Source organism: Elephantulus edwardii, unplaced genomic scaffold (assembly GCF_000299155.1).
Source record: "Elephantulus edwardii isolate Elephantulus edwardi_28Jun2011 unplaced genomic scaffold, EleEdw1.0 scaffold00294, whole genome shotgun sequence".
In the NCBI taxonomy this organism is placed as follows: Eukaryota; Metazoa; Chordata; class Mammalia; order Macroscelidea; family Macroscelididae; genus Elephantulus; species Elephantulus edwardii.
The window spans coordinates 1,850,715-1,869,350 of record NW_006400044.1 but is presented as its reverse complement, the minus strand read 5'-3'; the positions used below and the strand labels follow the sequence as shown (position 1 = coordinate 1,869,350).

The 18,636-nt window shown below is 36.6% G+C and overlaps 1 protein-coding gene across 2 annotated transcripts in view; it reads left to right on the top strand.

The window, feature by feature from the left end:
- Nucleotides 1-18,636, top strand: part of UNC5C (unc-5 homolog C (C. elegans)) — a 619,049-nt gene that overhangs the window by 522,007 nt on the left and 78,406 nt on the right. Inside the window, exons 8-11 of one of the 2 annotated variants that reach the window (XM_006900758.1) lie at nucleotides 10,739-10,795; nucleotides 12,825-13,016; nucleotides 13,660-14,004; nucleotides 17,885-17,972. In XM_006900758.1, coding sequence (XP_006900820.1) covers nucleotides 10,739-10,795; nucleotides 12,825-13,016; nucleotides 13,660-14,004; nucleotides 17,885-17,972 — 682 coding nt within the window. The remainder of the gene's footprint in view (nucleotides 1-10,738; nucleotides 10,796-12,824; nucleotides 13,017-13,659; nucleotides 14,005-17,884; nucleotides 17,973-18,636) is intronic. The other variant, XM_006900759.1, reaches the window with a different exon arrangement.

Here is an 18,636-nt window from a genome sequence, read left to right as displayed (position 1 = left end):
CCAGGAGGGACGGGTCCTTGGAGAGGGACATCATGCTTGGGAGGGTTGAGGGACAACGCAGGAGGGGAAGACCCTCTATGAGATGGATTGATTCCGTGACTGAGATAATAGGGATGGGTGTGTCAGAGGTGGTGTGGTTGGTGCAGGATAGAGCAGGGTTTAGGGCTGTTGTGCATAGGGTCGCTATGAGTCAGAAAGGACTTGATGGCACATAACAACAACAACAACAACAAAGGCCTGCAAAGGCCACAGCTATGAGTCAGTTTCAATTCAAAGACAATGAGGTGTTTGGGGTTTTGTGAGTTATAGGGAACTCTGTGGGGAGTTGGACTTGCTAATGGAGAGGCAGTGCTTCTCTGTAGAATCTAATCCACCAGTCATTCCAAGAGAAAAAGGTTGATAGAGAGCATAATTCAGCATATATACTGGTGGAAGCTAGAAAACAGCCTTTTTACTTCAAGATTCTTTTCTATTTGACTTTTTTATGAGCTGTCTTTATTCTTTTCAAAGCACAGTATCATGGCCTTTAAAAAAAATTTAATAACTTACTGTCCTTTCTAAAGAGCTTCAAGGAACATAGTGTCCACTACCTAAAAATTCTACAGTAAATAATACAAAAGTTTGCATTCACTCAACTCTTGAGATACATATCAGACATTTATTTTTCACTTACTGTGTGCCAGAAGATAAGACTCTTGATTCATTCTGAGCTGATCATTACCATCTCTTCATTTACCAAAAAGGCTACAGGCTATATTAATAAGGCAAGCCCAAGTGCTCTCTAAAGACTAGAGCTGCAAATTATCACAACAATTTAGGATGACTGACATCATTGATAAGCATATGTTCGCTTCGATTTTTGTTGTCATGCTGTAAGATTTACGTATTCATTTATTTGGAGTTTCTTAAGCTGTTGTCAATAAATAGAATCTCAAAAGGGTGGTAAATTATAATAAATGACCATGGGTGTCTTTGACAGACCTGACCTTTGACATCATTAATACAGTCCTGGTAAGCTAGCTAGATAAGAACAGAATGGAAGGAAAAACAAAAAAAGGGGGGGGGGGAAAGTGTTTCTGAATATGCTGCTTTTGAATGACCTTTGAGGTTAATAATAACAGCATTTTCATGAAAATGAATGTAATAAGTTTAAATAAAATCACGTTTTGGTTGTGTGTAAAGTCACTGACAGAAAAAGAGACCACACAGGTGAGTGAAGGAATGAGAAAACCTAAGAGAAGCCTATATTCTTCTAATGATGTTTGACATCATCACTTTCAACTCATTCAGACCTTACATATATCAGAAGTAAACTCTGCCCAGGCTTTAATTAACCTCACAATCTCTGTTATGTCAATCCCTCTTGTTGAAGAGCTTCTCTTACATCTTTTCAAGTAGGATGTCTTTTTCTAGAGACAATTTGCCCAAACTCCTTCTCTCTCTCCCTTTCTCTTGTCACCAAATCAGAACAGTCTCATAGCTGACTCTTCATTAGGTTTCTGAGTCTGTAAAGATCACCAGAGGAGACTGCCTGTTTCTCTCCCTTGGAGCCACTAGTGGATTTGAACCATCAGAGAGATGTGGCCATTAGGTTAGCAGCACAACTCACTACCAACTATGCCATCAGAAAGAACTTCCTTGCAAAAGTATAACAACAGAAATGACTCATGACTCTCCAGTGGGTTTTGAGAGGCTTTCAATTTTATGGGAAGAGCATCTTCACCCAAGGAGGAGCTTCAAACTACCGTTGGAAAGATCTTCTAAAGTGTTCTGATATTTATTGTCGTGTGTTGCCAAGTCAATTCCAACTCACAGCAGCAGGACTGCTGTGTTGATTTTCCTAGGATACAACCTTAAAAGAGGCAGTTTGCTAGGTCTTTTTCTCCTTCATAGTGGTTGCTGAGTTTGAACACCCATTTGATTAGCATCTGAGCATTTAACTATGGCACTACCAAGACTCCCAATAAAGTGCTTTAAAACCCAGACCAAGATCAATGCTGCCAAGTTGACTCAGGTACCTTAGGATCTTACCTACAGGATAGAGTAGAACTGTCTGTCTCCTGGGGTTTGAAGTTTGTAATCTCTCTGAAGGGAGCCCTGGTGGCTTGGTGGTAAAGAATTATAACATACATAAAAAAAAAAAAAACCCTCAAAACAAACAAAACACACCTTACTGTGGTAGAATCAATCCCAACTCATTGTGACCCTTAATGACAGAGTGTAATTCCCCATAGGATTTCCAAGGCTGTAAATCTTTTTTCTACCAGAGTTGATGGTGGGTTCAAATGGCTACTTGCTTTGTTAGCAGTCCAGCACTTAACCCACTGTGCCACCATGCTCCATCATTTAAAGACAAAAAAGGTTTTAATTCTAGAGAAGTTCAGAGACTTTTCTTTTAGAAATTTAAGTTTGGCTCTAATTCTTCAGTATTGGGGAGCATACAAATTACTGAATCATACATACTTTAGAGGAATATTAGATATAATTTAATGCATATTCACTTTCCATTTTACATCCCATCATAAGTTGCTTCTGACTCCAGCCTAATGTGTTAGACATGGCCAGACTGAGACTAAATTAACTTGAGTTCAGTTTTATTATTACCAATAAAGTAGAAAATATAACCTCACACACAGTGCTTTTGATAATTCTGTAAGGAATTATCTGTCTTACAAAGGAATAAGCAGAGTCATAGAAAGTTGAAACAATCTACCAGTACCAGGGCCAACAGCAGGAATCTGGGTCTGCCTGAGGATGCTAGCTCACATAGGTCTTAGATATTAGAAGTAAGTGGTTTAAAATACTACTTCCCCCCATATGTATTTTTTTAATCTTTTGGATTCATTTTTAAAGGAAACAGTGTGTGTCCTTTAAATATTTACTCACACCACATGGGTGTATGTCACATATTACATATGTGACATATACAGCAAAGACTACCTCGTGCTAAGCACACTAGAGTAGAAATACCAAGAGTTAATGCAACATTTTGCTTGCCCACACTGTGGGGGAAAATTTTATATTTACATATATAAATTTTATATATATATATGGAACTGTCTTCCTGTGAGGGAAATATGTCTCAGCTATTTTTGCTTCCTCGTGAATACCGCTATCTGATATACAAATTAAACAATCAATACATGAAGTTCTCTTCTATTATTTCCTTGTCTATCTTCATTAAAACCTACTAATTTATGTCTCAATGACACATAAAAGAAAGCTCTTGAACTCTGGTGGCCTAGTGGGTAAGGCATTGCCCTGCCAACTCAAAAACAAAGGATTCCAATTCACCATCTTGCTCCAAGGGAGAAAGTTGGAAAATTCACCATCTTGCTCCAAGGGAGAAAGTTGGAAAATCTCCTCCAATGCAAAACTATGAGTTGGTTCCATCTGACAAAAATGAGTTATTTTTCCCCCTTTTCATTTATAGTCCAATTACACAGAGACTATGGGACTGTATTTTGAAAATTATGACCCAGCCCTTATTTGCCCTTTCACAGATTTGTAGTACCAAAAAAAGTGGAGAGGTCTCTAATTTAAAGCCTACCTACGTTCTTTCCTCTGCAGATACCGAGGAGTTAGAGTATTGGTTTTAAGTAGAAAATCTGTAAATTTCGATGTGTGCATAGTTTTAGTTTGAGATATTTACTCTTGACCAGCAATTTTCAGAGGTTATAGAATTTCTCATATCCGCATGTTGTTGTTATGTGCCGTTGACTTGGAACTGACTCATAGCTGACCCTCCAGCAGGTTTTCAGAGGCTGTAAATCACATGGAAGAGACTGCTCATCCTTCTGTGGAGCAGCTGGTGGATTTGAATGTTCTGCCTTTGGGATTACAGTGCAGCTTCTTACCACTAGGCCACCGTTGTGTGATTTTTTTTCTATTAAATTTTTACTTATAAAACAGACAGTGTTTATTACCTTTTTATGAAACCTAAATTATTAAACCATGATCATTTTTGGCTGTCATCTACTATCAATATTGAATTAAAAAAATTAAAATTTAACGATGAGAAAGGAGTTACTGGAAAAAATGAATGTTTGCAAATAGTTTCTGGTGTCTTTCTCTCAGGTTTCCTAAATATAAAGCCGTCCAGGAGACTGCCTTTAGACATTTTGCCATACAACCATTCGGAAAATTTGCTTTAATTTATTGCCAATATTAATTCAAGGAAAACTGTCTTTTCTTTGATAGTTGTACATATAGGGAGCTCTGTTAGCATAGCGAGACTTGTGCTGCTACCTCAAAGGCAGAGTCTGGTGGTTCAAATCCTCTATTTGCTCCAAAGGAGGAAGACAGACCGTCTCTTCCTGTGTGAGTTACAGCCTTCTGTAAGCCCACTGGAGTGTGCTCTGAATCTGACTCCACAGCAGTGAGAGAAGTGATGAGTACATGGGCATCATTTGAAATAAATAGGCAGCCCCAACCCTTGTCTAAATGATGACCTTGTACAAATACTAAAAAGGCATTCTGCAATCATTATATGGCAACCAGTCAGAAAACTGTGATATTAAAAATCTAATCGATAGTCCAAAGAATGAATGGAAATCCAAAACCTCTGTAAATGTTCATTATAATTAATAATGATTAAAAAAATTAAAAAAAAAACCCCACCTAATCGATAGTCAATAGAAATGTGAATGAAGTTATCTAGACTTGGACAATGCACCATTTTTATCTTGTCAGCCTTACTTGGAATCTGGGGAAAATTTTTTTAGGCTCCACACTTTGGGTAATTTTGAACTTAATACTCTTCGTCTTTGGAATTCAGTCTCTTCATCTCCTTACCTGAAAGAAAGTTCCCCTCTCTTTTTTATTTTTAACTTTTTCTTGAGATTTCAGGTGAAATTTAGAAAGCAAATTAGTTTTCTATTCAACAGTTCATGCTTATTTTTTATTGACATTAATTGTAATTCACACAAGGTAACAACACCCTCCCCACACCTTCCCTGTTTATACTATTTCTACTCATACTTCATTCCTATCATTTCCTCTCTTCTGAGCTTTAACCCTGGGAAAACACTGCCCTTTTTTATCTGATGTAATTGTTCTGAGGTGTATGTACTTCCCTGGTGTTATTCACTCTGTAGGCCTGTCTATTGTTTGGCTGAAATTTGAGCTGGTCTTGAAGGATAACTAAAGATCATCTCTTAAAATTTTGGCTTTCTGGTAAAAGGATCTTTTAAGACAGCCTGTTCTTGCTCAGCTTTTCGAAGTATCTGTGTTTTTACCAAATTTGATGTTTCTTTGTGCAATAAAACCTCCTCCACTTCTCATGTCCCCCTAGTAAGGAGGGGGAAATAAATCTCTTCTTTAAAAAGTAAATTTTTTTTAAAATACATACACACATACATACACTCAACTTTAGGAGATGCATGCCCCTATCAGCAGAATGCTAAAACATTACTTGCGGGGTTGGCTTCCTTTGGTCGTAGTTGTTGATCCTCCTGCAACAAATTGGGACAAGAATTGAGCTCTTTCCCAAGCCTCATCGCTATGTGCCTTCTGTCAGTCCAAAGGAAGTAATTTTAAAAGTTGTCATCAAAAGCAGTGCATTTTGTTCCAGATAGTTCTTCCTTGCCAAGACTGCCCTTCACATTGCAGGACATTCCGTATCCATGACCTTCTTTCACTACATCCCCAAAACAACCTCTGATCATTATGACAACCAAATAACATCCCCCTTTCCTGCCCTGTTCCCAAACATCCTCTTTAGAAGTGGCACCACACTGGCTGAGAAATCATTTTAGCATCGAGCTGTACTCTGGCCCTGGAAAGTTGCTTCTGAAACATGCCACGGTCTTTTTGCCAGAAGCCACAAAGGCCAGGCATAAACTCATAAAAAAGAGGTTGAAAGAATATGTAGTACTTAAAAGAGAGCTTTGCTCCTGATTCCTCAAAAATTTGTGCTCACTGTCTCCATAATAACTAGGAAAACTGAAACTCACTTAAGATTTCTAAGGCCACTCATTAAGCCTGCATTGACCCCACAGGCTAAATCCTTCACTAACTCCACCTTCTTAGTGTTAACTCAGATAACCAGATCAATGGTATTGATAAGCTTGCCATATGAATAATAGTCGCTCACACTCTAGCAACACTTTATAAGCACATTTATTCTGTCTGCAATTATGGAACTAAGTATTTTTTTTTATTCCCTTGTGCAGACAAGGGATCTCTGGTGGCCCAGTGGTAAGGAGATTGTGTAGGCGAAAAGTTAAATAATTGAACCAAGTTCTCATAGCTTAGAAATGCCAGGGTTAGGATTGAACTGAAGTTTATGAGACTGGTTAGAAAAGGGGGGGGGAAATAGTCCTTCATTGCGTTCACTGACAACCAGGGTGCTTTATCAACCAACGTTACTCTTAACTTGTAAGAAAGTTAACTAAAATCTCTGTCTTATGAACTAGGCTGTTGATAGTGACAAGAAAAACAATTATTTTGCACTGTGTTCTGCTTGAAATGTTATTTTTCATTACTGCCTGGACTACTCTCAGCAGGGTCACCTCATTAGCTGAAGAAAATATCCCCTGTTGTTCTGTGAGAGATGGATCAAATGGAGAAGCATAAAAACAAACTTCAGAAAGTGATTCTGTGTTCCCATGGTTTAGAGAATGGAACAGTAATCTTCTTCCTCTCTGAATCCCAGCCTTCTAAATGGTGTTTTAGTTCTGCAGTTGCAAAGTGTTTTGAAAAGAATGGAAAAAGTTTTACAAAGGCTGTGTTCTGAAGCTCTTTATCAGAGTTTCCATAAAAAGAATGAAATGTGGTACTGAACCAACGGTGAGTATACTTAATACATGTCTGGATTAAGTGTGAATCTATAGAAAAGTGACATTTTAGCTAAATTGATCCTAATTGGTTTTGAGGTGTATACATTTTTTTTTAACTTTAGTTCATCACAACCACAAATGCAAATATTCTATCAAATATGTTGATAAACCTACTGGTGGCCATCTCTATTTATTTATTTATTATTTATTTAGGAAGTGAGATGTCTGTAAAATTCCATCATTTTGCTCTCTCTGTAATCTGTTACCTTCAGAGAAACCAAGTGATCTTTTTAAAACTCTATTTGATTGTGAAGTTTGCATTTCACAAATGGAACACCAGGCCTAACTGATCTGCTGCTATCCACCTTTCTGACTCTTACGATCTCTTTCCTCTCTCTTCTTCCTCGTATTCTTTGGTTACTTCGATTTTGTATCAGCATCTACTGACTCTTCTTCTAGAAGAATTCCCTCTCATATTTTGTTTGGATGATTTCTATTTTTCAAGCTATAGCTCAATATTTTTATCAATGGAAAATACTTCTAATCACGTAACTTCATCATTTCATATTTCCAACCACATTACATTCTTTTATTTAATTTTTGAAGACATTCTAATGCTTACACTTAGAATTATCCTATTTCTTTTTTGTTTACTTGGTTATATTCTGTTAAACTATAATGTAAGATCCATTAAGGAGGAACTTTTCCCATCTTGTTTGTTGCTGTACTCTATCTCATGCCTAGAACAGAAGTTAGAACGTAGTGATGTTCAAGAATATTTGTTAAATTAATGGAAAAATAGGTTACAGTTCTGTACTTAGAATATTTACTGTACAAAAATATTTATTGAGTTGTCCACTTCTGTATAAATTAAAGGAAAGCTGAGATAAAAAAGAAAATTATAAACTTCATTTCACTGAAGAATTGTAAATGTCATCTGTCTGTCAGAAATGGGAATTCTGTTGAGAATTAGGGGTATAAGCCAGGAAAACCCCAGAATTGTTTCACAGGGTGAGATTTCAGACCCTGTTATTTTGCTTATTTAGGGAGCCCTGGTGGCATAGTCTGTAGGGTGTCTCACTGATAATGGAAAGACGGCCTCTGGTGGTACAAATCCACCAGCAACAATAGAGAAGAAAGATGAAAAAAGAAAGAAGAAAACCAGTCTCTTCCTGACGGCTTACAGCCTCCCAAAAAGCCACGGGTTCAGGGAGTCGGTTCTGACTTGACAGATATGGCTCAACTGATTGCTCTCTGGAGGTGCATTTCTCCTTTGATAAGATGCAGCTAGTCAGTTTACTCATGTAAGCCTATGCTGGTCCTCTGCACAACTTTGAGGGTGAATATCAGAAAAGCCCCAAATACCTTATTCAACAGCCGTATCCTGGACTACTCACTTACAAATAAAAAAACCCATAAATAAAATGTTTGTGACATCTGTCTACCTCACATCATCTTTACCAAAATGATAAAATCAGTAATCCGATCTCCTGTGCTAGCAGTGAGCTTGTTTTGCTTTATTTCTTTGAGTTTTGGAAATAAATAACCCTCCTGCTAGTACCTGTATGTGTCCTAGATGTCCTTTTATTAACTCCACAGAATACAAATCGAAAAAGGTTATTACCAGACAGAGGTGTTTAGAAATGAAAATCAAACCTAACACATGGACTCAGACAACTCGAATAAGGGATATAATATTTATAAAACTGAGTGGGAGTTTGCAATCATTGCTCTAAAATAAAGCATTAAAAATTAATTCAGAGCAAACCTGTCTGTGCAGCAGCAAACCTCTCTTTCATTAAGGTAGCACTGCATGTAGCTCCACAATTAGTTCCCCCCCAAATAGGTAAATAGCTTGTAAGAACTGAGTGTTCTGCAAACTACGTGTGAGCTACCTGAGGCACGATTAGACTTGCTTTTGGTATCAAAGCTTTACAGAACTTTCATTTTGAACCAATTAATTGTGAGTCTTGCAATTTCCCCTCCATTTCTGCCCTTGAGTATTACTAGAGAGGTTTAATTCACATGCTTCATATTTGTCTTCATTTGATTAACTCAAGCAGTGCTGTGTCATTTGATTAATTTGCATATTACAGGATATTACGTCTTGAGAAACTGTTTGCCAGGTATAAGTTTAACTTTAGAAATGTTCATCAGCTTTTTAATTTTAATATGTTTGTATTTCATATTTTCAAAGTGTTTTTCTCCCAGTAGTAGTGTCACTATTTTGTGGCAGCTAGTAAGTCATGATGTCACTCCTTTCATAATGTCATAGTGAAACACCCATCACACACTTCTTCACATACTTAACCACACAGAATCTTTAATAATGACTATTAGAAACTTAGAATGATATATGGTGAAGAATGTTATAAATTCTTAAATATTCTTACATTATGTGAATACTATCAACAAAATTGCTTTGTGAAATCTTTGTACATTTAATTACACCATTACTATTGAAAGACTTTTTAATTTTTTCCCTTTTGTTCCTATAACTAGTGATCTTCTGGTAAGTAGCTACATTGCCAGCCTAAAGCCATGAGACTCAAATCCACCAGCTGCTCCATAGGAGAAAGATGGACAATCTCCTTCAGTGAGATTTGCATCTCTGAAACCCCACTAGAGAGTCAGCTGTGAGTCAGTTCTGATTCCATGGCATATAACAACAACATATTTATAATTACTACTGCAGTCTCCATAATTATTGATATAGATTCCCAAGTTCTAATTGCCACAATATTATAACTGAAACATCAGAGACTTTTACAAAATCAACAGCTGTAACAACATCAACAGCAGCAGAAACAGCAATCCATTCCTGTAGCACTACAGACAAAACAGTGTGGTTAAGAGAATCATTGTAATTAATGATGATTGAACTGAAATAGAAAACTCAAAAGGTAAATTTACAATAGAGTTTTATTATTCTATGTAGAAAGTAATTATGTTGTTCCAACTAACTAAATGGATCTGTTGTTAGACAGTTTGACGTCACCTCCTCTGATAGCAGCATGTGCTGTGGCAAACACCCTTGGTAATTCCACTGATCTCAACTCTCTCTCTTATTTCACATGATTTCTATTGTTAGAATTTTTACAAGTATTGTTATTATCTTTCTACCTTGAAATTCACTAATAGGAAAGGAAAATAAAATTTCCGGTGTTAATATATGCACTTATAGTTGTGATGAGGTTTTTATTTTTTCCATTTTTCTTAAATTCTCTTAAGTCCTAAAATAAATAACCTTCTAACCAATAGGTCCTATTGATTTCTGAATGATTTCCGATAAAAAGCATCCTGTTCCTATTTCATTGTCAAGTCCGTCAGTCCCTGGGCAGTATTTATTGGGTTCGTATTACATGAAGAAAAAGAGAAGATCCAAAAAGTGGATTTGAATGGGGGACAAGGGGATGGGGGAAAGATGAGCGGTCCCAGCCCAGTTCAGTAAATGGATACTTAACCTTTGACCAATGACGACAGGTCTTCCTTAGTTCGCTCTATTAGACCAAGAGCAAGCTGTTATGATTAAATAGAAAAAGAAAGAGGGAGGGGGAAAAAACCTGTTTAGAGCCTTACTGAATATGTCCTGGGAATTAAGGCATATGGCAGGGATAAGGAAAAAAAGATTTTCCATATGCTAATGACCCCTGATGTCTGAAATAAATTAGATCCATTAGAGTTTATGCTCAATAAAAGAAAGACTTTAAGCACTCCAAAGTTAGTGACTCGAGACCAGTTTTTGCTCTGAAATTCAATCTGCCTACTTATTAATTCTTAGTGAGACTCTAGAGAAGACAGGGATGCAAAATCATAACTCTGTACCGAATTAGAATTATAAAGGACCACAGATTTCTTTTCCTTTTCTTTTAATTAAACCATCTTCATCCTTCCCATTTTGTTTGCCTCATTAATTTAATTTTGTTCCCATTTTTGTTTAATTTTTTTTTCTTTTCAAGGTTTCATTTATCCCATTTCAACTGAACAGAGAACTGAGAATGAATATGGATTTTCTTGTAAGTTTGATGTTTGGTTTTTTATGTTGCTGACTAACCACTTAATGTCATTGCCCCACTTTCCGTTTACCTTTCTTCAGATCACAGATGTGCACACAGGAGACAGAAGCCTAATATCTTCTAACATGAAACACAAATTAGATTTTCACTGCTGACTAGAAGAAAGGGTCATTTCAAGCCCCTGCTGGTTTAAAGTTCATCAGCTTATCATAGTGCTGTAGTCCTAGTAGCTAAAAAACATAATATGAAATATCCTGGTGTAAATAAAGGTGAAGGTTCAAATGCTAGAGAGTAAAGAGAGAGAAAATCCAGAACTATTGAATCAGACATCATGTCATGAATCTTGAATTAGTGGTTACAGTCTGGTACTATAATATACTGACCTGGCTGCAGGGCTTCAGATAAATTTCAGCAGCCAAGGCAAAAGAAGTACTGTGACCACAGTGTACCCATAACTAAGAGTGTTTGGCATACCATTGGGTTACTGGAAATACCTATCAGTGTTGACTTGATGGGATAGTGGAAGTTCTGGAAACTTGGTGAAAGATCAGTTTTAAAGTTTCAGAAAGGACTAAAAAAGATTCTTTTATGTACACTATATTTCAACATAAGATGTTAAGAGACATGAATTGATTTCCAATAAAGAATTCTTTTAGACTGTCAACCAAACATACTCTGCCATGGAAGTATGAGTTATTACAGTGGAAATGCATTATTTCACCATATAAACTGTGTGGCTTTGAGTCAGAGAAATAGGCTTCCACTTTTAAAGATCATGGACCTGACAAATCTGTGAATTCTCTCTTCCAAAAATGTACACGGATGGAGAATTGACAATAAAACTTTCAATTGTTCTTGACAACCTGAAGCACCAATTTGTTTAACCTCTTCTTGCAGAGTGAGCAGAGCAGCTTCATGTTAACTTTCCTGAGCATTGTTTTTTGAGTCACAGAAAACCAGAAACATAACTTTAAAGCTGTCAGTGGGGTTGAGGAAAGGCTTAATTTTGTTTGTTTTTGTCCTTGTTTTGTCAGCTTCTATTACCTTTGCCAGTTGGATCAAAATGTGTCCTTTGTCACCAAGGCATCATGCAACACTTTGAGGAATTCTGTTCTTTTTTATAGCCAGAAAGAGGCCCCACCTCACAGCACAGTGTTCCTCTGATGCTTAATTGCCTTCTGGGCTAGTCTGACCTTTCTGATCACTGAATCAGGCCTTTATCTTACTTAGTGCACCACAGAGTTATATTTCATTGCAGTAATGAGCAGCTCCAATGTAAATCTATGACAGGAGGACCGTGAGAATCCCAGAACTTTTGCAGATAATATAGTATCTGTATCAAAAGCCAGGGACTTAGAGGAGGTTATCAGCTTTAACCTCTGCTCCCCAGATCTGAGTCTTCTCAAAGCACATCTCTCAAATCTAACATGTCTGGTCCCCCTGTTTGCTTCGCTCAGTTAGGCTATTCCCACCTACCCTTCCATTGGTTTAAGACAAGGTGAGAAACTTGCTGTAGAAAGTCATTTTCTGACTTAGAATGATACTTAGGAAAATATTCTGGTTTAATAAATATGCAGGTTCAGAATGTGCCCGTTATTTCTAACCATGTTTGTGTTTATGTTGTTGTGTTGTTATTGTGTGCTTTTTTTAAAAGAAAACAACAAACCTATCAGGGAATTCAAATCCGTTTTCAAACTTTTCCACCTGAAATTAGTAAGAAACTTTTCTTCCTGTGGGGTGTGATGATTTTCACTCTAGTTTCTTGATGTGCTCAGTAAAAAAATGATCTGTTATGGTGCCCAATTATAAGATAGATTAGTGGGTGGATAGATGTACAGTGAGAAAGTCAAAGAAATCAGAGATAATTTTCCACTGAGAGGCCACAGTTGTTTTATATAGCTTTTGAAATAGATTTGAAATTAACCTATAAAAAAGGCAATAAATGTCTGAAAAAATTATAGCAATACCTATGTGTGCTGTGGGAAATTTCTATAACCAGTTGGTCCAATATTTCTTTCTTCTCCTTTAGCTGCTCCTGATTCTGACGACGTAGCTCTCTATGTTGGCATTGTAATTGCAGTGATTGTCTGCTTGGCAATTTCTGTGGTGGTGGCCCTGTTTGTGTATCGGAAGAATCATCGTGACTTTGAGTCTGATATTATTGACTCTTCAGCACTCAATGGAGGCTTCCAGCCTGTAAACATTAAGGCAGCAAGACAAGGTCAGTAGAATTCTAGTTAATACTCCACAACTATGAAAGTCAAAAACTTCCATATGTGATTTCAAAGCCAATTAACTCAGGTCATCCAGTTCAACTAGAATGTATGCTCCATGAAGGCAGGGATTTATGTCCATTTTGTTTATTACTACATGAATTTCCTTTACCTAACAAAGTTGACAAGATGTAAAAATTTTCTTTTTTCCCCCTTACTGGTTTTGGGACTCTTGACTTGTTGCTTATCTGTTTTAAAAGGAACATATGAATGACTGATTGCATTCTTGTATTGCTATAAATATAATGGCTTACAGATTAATTGAAATTCAGTATGTTGGGAGACTGTTACTATATACTTACCAATGAAGTTCATAGTCTATGAGTCCAATATGTTGAAATTGCTAAATACTTTAGGTGTAATGAGTAGACAACACTTAGAATGACCCTGGATACTTATTGATAGTCAAAAGTAAAATGCACCATAGTTACCTGATTACCTCAAATTCAGTAGTATCTTTGAGACTACACATTTCTAATGCTGAGTGCTAATGCCTTCTTTGGATTAAGAAATTATATTAGAGGCAGTTTGACTAATGTAGATAGCCTGAGTAGAGAATGCAAATTCAATTCCTTTCTCTTTCTGACTCAGATCTCCTGGCAGTACCACCAGACCTCACGTCAGCTGCAGCCATGTACAGAGGACCTGTCTATGCTTTGCATGATGTCTCTGACAAAATACCAATGACAAATTCTCCAATTCTGGATCCACTGCCTAACCTGAAAATCAAAGTATACAACACCTCAGGAGCTGTTACCCCACAGGATGACCTGTCAGAATTTACCTCCAAGCTGTCTCCTCAGATGACCCAGTCTTTGTTGGAGAATGAAGCACTTAACCTGAAGAATCAGAGTCTAGCAAGGCAGACAGACCCATCCTGTACTGCATTTGGCACCTTCAATTCCCTTGGGGGTCACCTTATTGTTCCCAATTCAGGTAATTCTTAAGGGTTTCAACTGCAGAAACACAACTTTAAAGCATTTTTTAACATTTTATTGTGATATGAATGAAAGTTAAAAAGAAAATTTGTTTCCCACTCAACAACTTAATACACATTTTGTTTCACAACATTTGTCTTAATGCCCTCAATATAATACCATTCTTTCCACCTGTTACCTGAGCTCCCTATTTCCATTCATCCTTTTCCTGCTTTCTGAATTTTTCAGGAGACAATTTCTTACCCTTTTTTGGTCCTAAAAGTTGACTTTTCAGAAAAGCACTTTCCTTATGGTCATTACGTTTCAGGTTCTAGACCCGTGTCTCATTTGTTATTGTTCATTGCTTTGGCTTCATAACCAACTCACTGCTGATCCTCCAGTGCCATTTCAGAGGCTGTAAATCACACAGGAGAAGATAGTTCCTCTCCCACAGAGCAGCTGGTGGATTGCCTTTGGGTTGGCAGCACAATGTCTTACCCACCGGGCCACATCTTAATTAGTTGATGAAAACATATTTTTTAAACCTAACTTTTTGTTGTTTTCATTAGGCTTGAAAAGTTGAATATAAACTATCTAACCCAAATCTGCTTTGAACATAGACCAAGTATTCTTTCAGAAAAAAATCAGCACAACCATTTATCTTCCTCAACCAACTTTGAAAACACTTCTCGCATATTACACTTGCAACTTTCTCCTATAATTTAGAACTGTCATTGACCTTCTTTTTAATACAGCTTCAGAAGGCAACATCAAGCCAGAAGCCGTCACTGCTGTCATCATACTTTAAAAGGACAAATTAATTAGAAAGATATCAGTTGGTTCTCTTCCAGTTTACTACAAGAAGCATTACTTTGGAATACTAATTTTTAGATAGTGTGCACTGCAATAGATAGCAAAACTACATTTATTAACTCTTCATTACACAGACTTCAAGGGATTAATGAACCACTCACTCTCTCTGTTGATATCTCCATCCAAAGTCAAAGCATCATTGCATGTCCTTCCATAATATTATTTCATTTTCAGCATTTTATAGACTTCTAGAGAACAAACTTCTCACAAATCTTAAATGATGAATTGAAAATAGTGAATGGCAATGTTTAGTCATAAGTCACTCTTCATCATTCATTGTTGTCATGTACCATCGTTACAGAACCAACTCATAGCTGATTTCACCAACAGGGTTTCAAAGGCTATATATAAGTCACAGAGGAGGAGATTGCCTTTCTTCCATGCATCAGCTGGTGAATTTAAACCACATGCCTGTGAGTTGGCAGTGCAATCCCTTACTACTAGACCACCAGAGTATAATGGCTTCCTTTGCAAGTTACCATAACTCTTGTGGGCAAGACCATATTTTTTAAACATGATCACAAGGAACAATTCAAATGACCAAAGATCTTCATGTCACTCAGCAGTACACGAACTAAAACCACAATGTCAGGGTGATCAAATGGTCAAGTTCTTGGCTACTAAGTAAAACTGTCATACTTCAGTTTTACTTAGAGACACCACAGAAGAAAGGCCTGACAATTCATTTCCATAAATCACCTTCGACAACCCTATGAAGCAGAGTTCTGACACAGACCAGTAGTCACAATTGACTGGACAGCAATTGGTTCTATTATTTTAGGGATCAGTTGGACTTTACTCCTTGACTCTATCCTCTTACTTAGTGCATCATGGCAACACTAATAATTTTTTTACTCTGTTTAATTAAAAGTAATTTTAATAAAGTTAAAGTATAAAGAAACATACTTTTCCTCCTTTTCTATACATTTCTGAGATCATACTTTATGTAAAAATGTAAAAAGGTTTCCATTTTTTCTCTTTTATTCTTGTAAAACTCTATGCTCTTTAAAATAATAATTTTAAACCTTTTTACAATAGTCTATGGAAAGAATAGATCAAATATATTGTTATTGTCTTATTTAAACATAGTTCTCAAGACTTTCTTTAATGTTTTACTAGAAATAGCTATTTCATCTTGTTTCTACACCTGCCACCCTTTCATGTAGGAATTATGAAAGCTTCTTAGTGGGAAATAGAAGGTATTTTAAATACTCTCTATCAAGAAGTGTTTTGTTCTGTTGCATAAGGGTTGTTATGAATTGGAGCTAATTGGACAGCACCTCAAAACAACAATGTACTATATAACCATGGTTAACAGACATTAACATAATAACCATGTATGATTAATTAACAGTTAATCACTTAATATGAATCAGATCTTCCTTTTATTTTTAAACATACATAATTTTGTTTAACTCATAACAAACATGACCATATATTTTATCATCCCCACATTGTAAAATAAAAATTTTGAGTCAAGACAGAGTCTTGTGTGGTCTTCCTTCTATCATGCTTTCTCATTAACAGGCCATCCTGTACATTATACTACTTCTAGAAATATTTCAATGTTATTGGTGGTCCTGGTGGGATAGTGGCTAGGATACAGTGCTTTTACTGTCATGGCCCAGATTCGATTCCAGTCATGAAAGGTACTTTATCACTGTCTTCCACATTTTCCTTATGGTACAATGCTTATTTGATATATTCTGTTTGCTTGCTAATTAAGCCAATATTAGGGGCCATGAAGTCAACTCCAATTCATAGTATAACAGATATGAACCTTGCCTGATACTGTGCCATCCTTAACGATTTAAGCTGTGCTGAAACTCAATATTGCAATACCTGTGCCAACCCATCTCTTTGAGAGTATAGAGCGTTACTGTTTATTTCTTGCTTTTATAACAGTATCAAACATCATACTAGGTCCATGAGATGGTTCTCTGTAACACTTTATTGAACTGACTTAAATAAAAGGTAATGGGAGTAAATTGATGGAACCAAACAGCGTCTGTGAGGTATATCCTGACCTGCTCTTCCTGATGATAGAGTGGTGTAGGCTGGTGGCCCTTACAGTGTTGTTATCAGGCCATCATCGCTGGTATGGCGTGGTAATTTTTTAGAATAAAATTCTTTGACTTCTGTGCTTCTGAGCTATAGGTAGACCCTGAAAACTGGTTTTGAGAATCTGGCCTTCTGGTGCAAACTCATGTTTTAAAATGCTAGAAAGGGATCTCTGGAAACATATTAATATATGCGTTGTATTGTTAACTCAAAGTTTAGCTGATCAAATCTAGAAGCTGCTCCACAGAAAAAAGATATATAACAAAAAAAAATTAACAGAAAAGATTTATTACCTTGGAAACTTGTTGAAAGGTCATTATGAATGGAAATTAATTTGAAGCTAATAAGTTGGTTTTTACTTATAAGCAAAGTTCGTTTACAATACAGCTCAATAGATCTACTGTTACCAAAACTAGCAGCTATTGTTCACTTTGCAGAGTTTCTTATGTTGAAACAATTTCTTCCTCTAGTTATTATTCTGCAATGGTATGAACACTGATGCAAACCAGATATTTCAAAAATAGATGTTTTTTTATATTGTTAAAGTTAGAATTTCCCTGACTTTGAATCTTGTGGGGATCTTTTCTTTTTATAATTAGAACGATGCATCATTACAGCTGTTTGAAATTTTAAGACCAGTTGTTGGTTTCCCCCTTGTTTTACAAGGAAGACAACAGCAGAACCATCTGTCTGTTTTTTTAAATAAAACAAGAGTCAAAAATGACATCATTCCTGTAAGTAGTTCCACAACAGTTCAGACAGAGCTGTGCTGACAAATAAGGCCAATAAGAGGAAAAGCAGGGCAACTAGGATATTTACATGTCTTTAGAGTAAAAGAAGAAGGATTACAACCAAATGGTCACAAAATCTCCCCATGCCCTTTTCCTCACTGCGCAAGTATTCAATGGAAGTTTTCTTTTTGATCTGGAGGTCTTATGTGAATGTTTTTCTCTTTTTTTATTCAGGAGTGAGCTTGCTGATCCCTGCAGGGGCCATTCCTCAAGGGAGAGTCTACGAAATGTATGTGACTGTTCACAGGAAAGAAACCATGAGGTAAAAGGGCTTTTCTTTGGTGTGTGTGACTTTAATAATGTTCTAAGTTGGTGAACAATTGTTCAGAGAAAGAATAAAACCAACATATTTTTAACTTGAGCGCACTGTTTCAACGATACATTTTTCTCCTTGGACCTGTAAAAGGTCAACATTTAGTTTTCTTTGTTTCTGATGCTCCAGGTAACTGCAAATATTGAGTGTGGACTGAAGGTCAGAGCTAGTTTTTCAAATAGATATGTGGCCATATTAGCCAAACAAGTGGTCAGAAATGTGATCAGTGGGTTGTCTAGAAAGAAATATAGGCAGACACAAGGAATCACCTCCTGTGGCCTGACTTAGAAAATCAATCTGTTGTTATTAATGCGTTTAAAGCTCACAAAGAAATAGACAAACTCTCTCCCTAACGTGATATTTCAACTTTAACCTAACATTCTCTTTTTACCTCCAAATTTTTCTTTTGGTGGTTCTCTTTTAACTGGTATTGGCTTCCTTCTGCCAGCCTTTCAGTTAACAAGCAAGCATATAACCACTTCACCATCAGGAATGTTCTGCTCGGGAACACTTATAGAGCTCAGAGTTGGGCCTTTACCATGAATATGTCCATCATTCTCTCATTTCTGTCAAGTAGGAAGTGATTCATAGCTGATCCTCCAGCTAACATTTG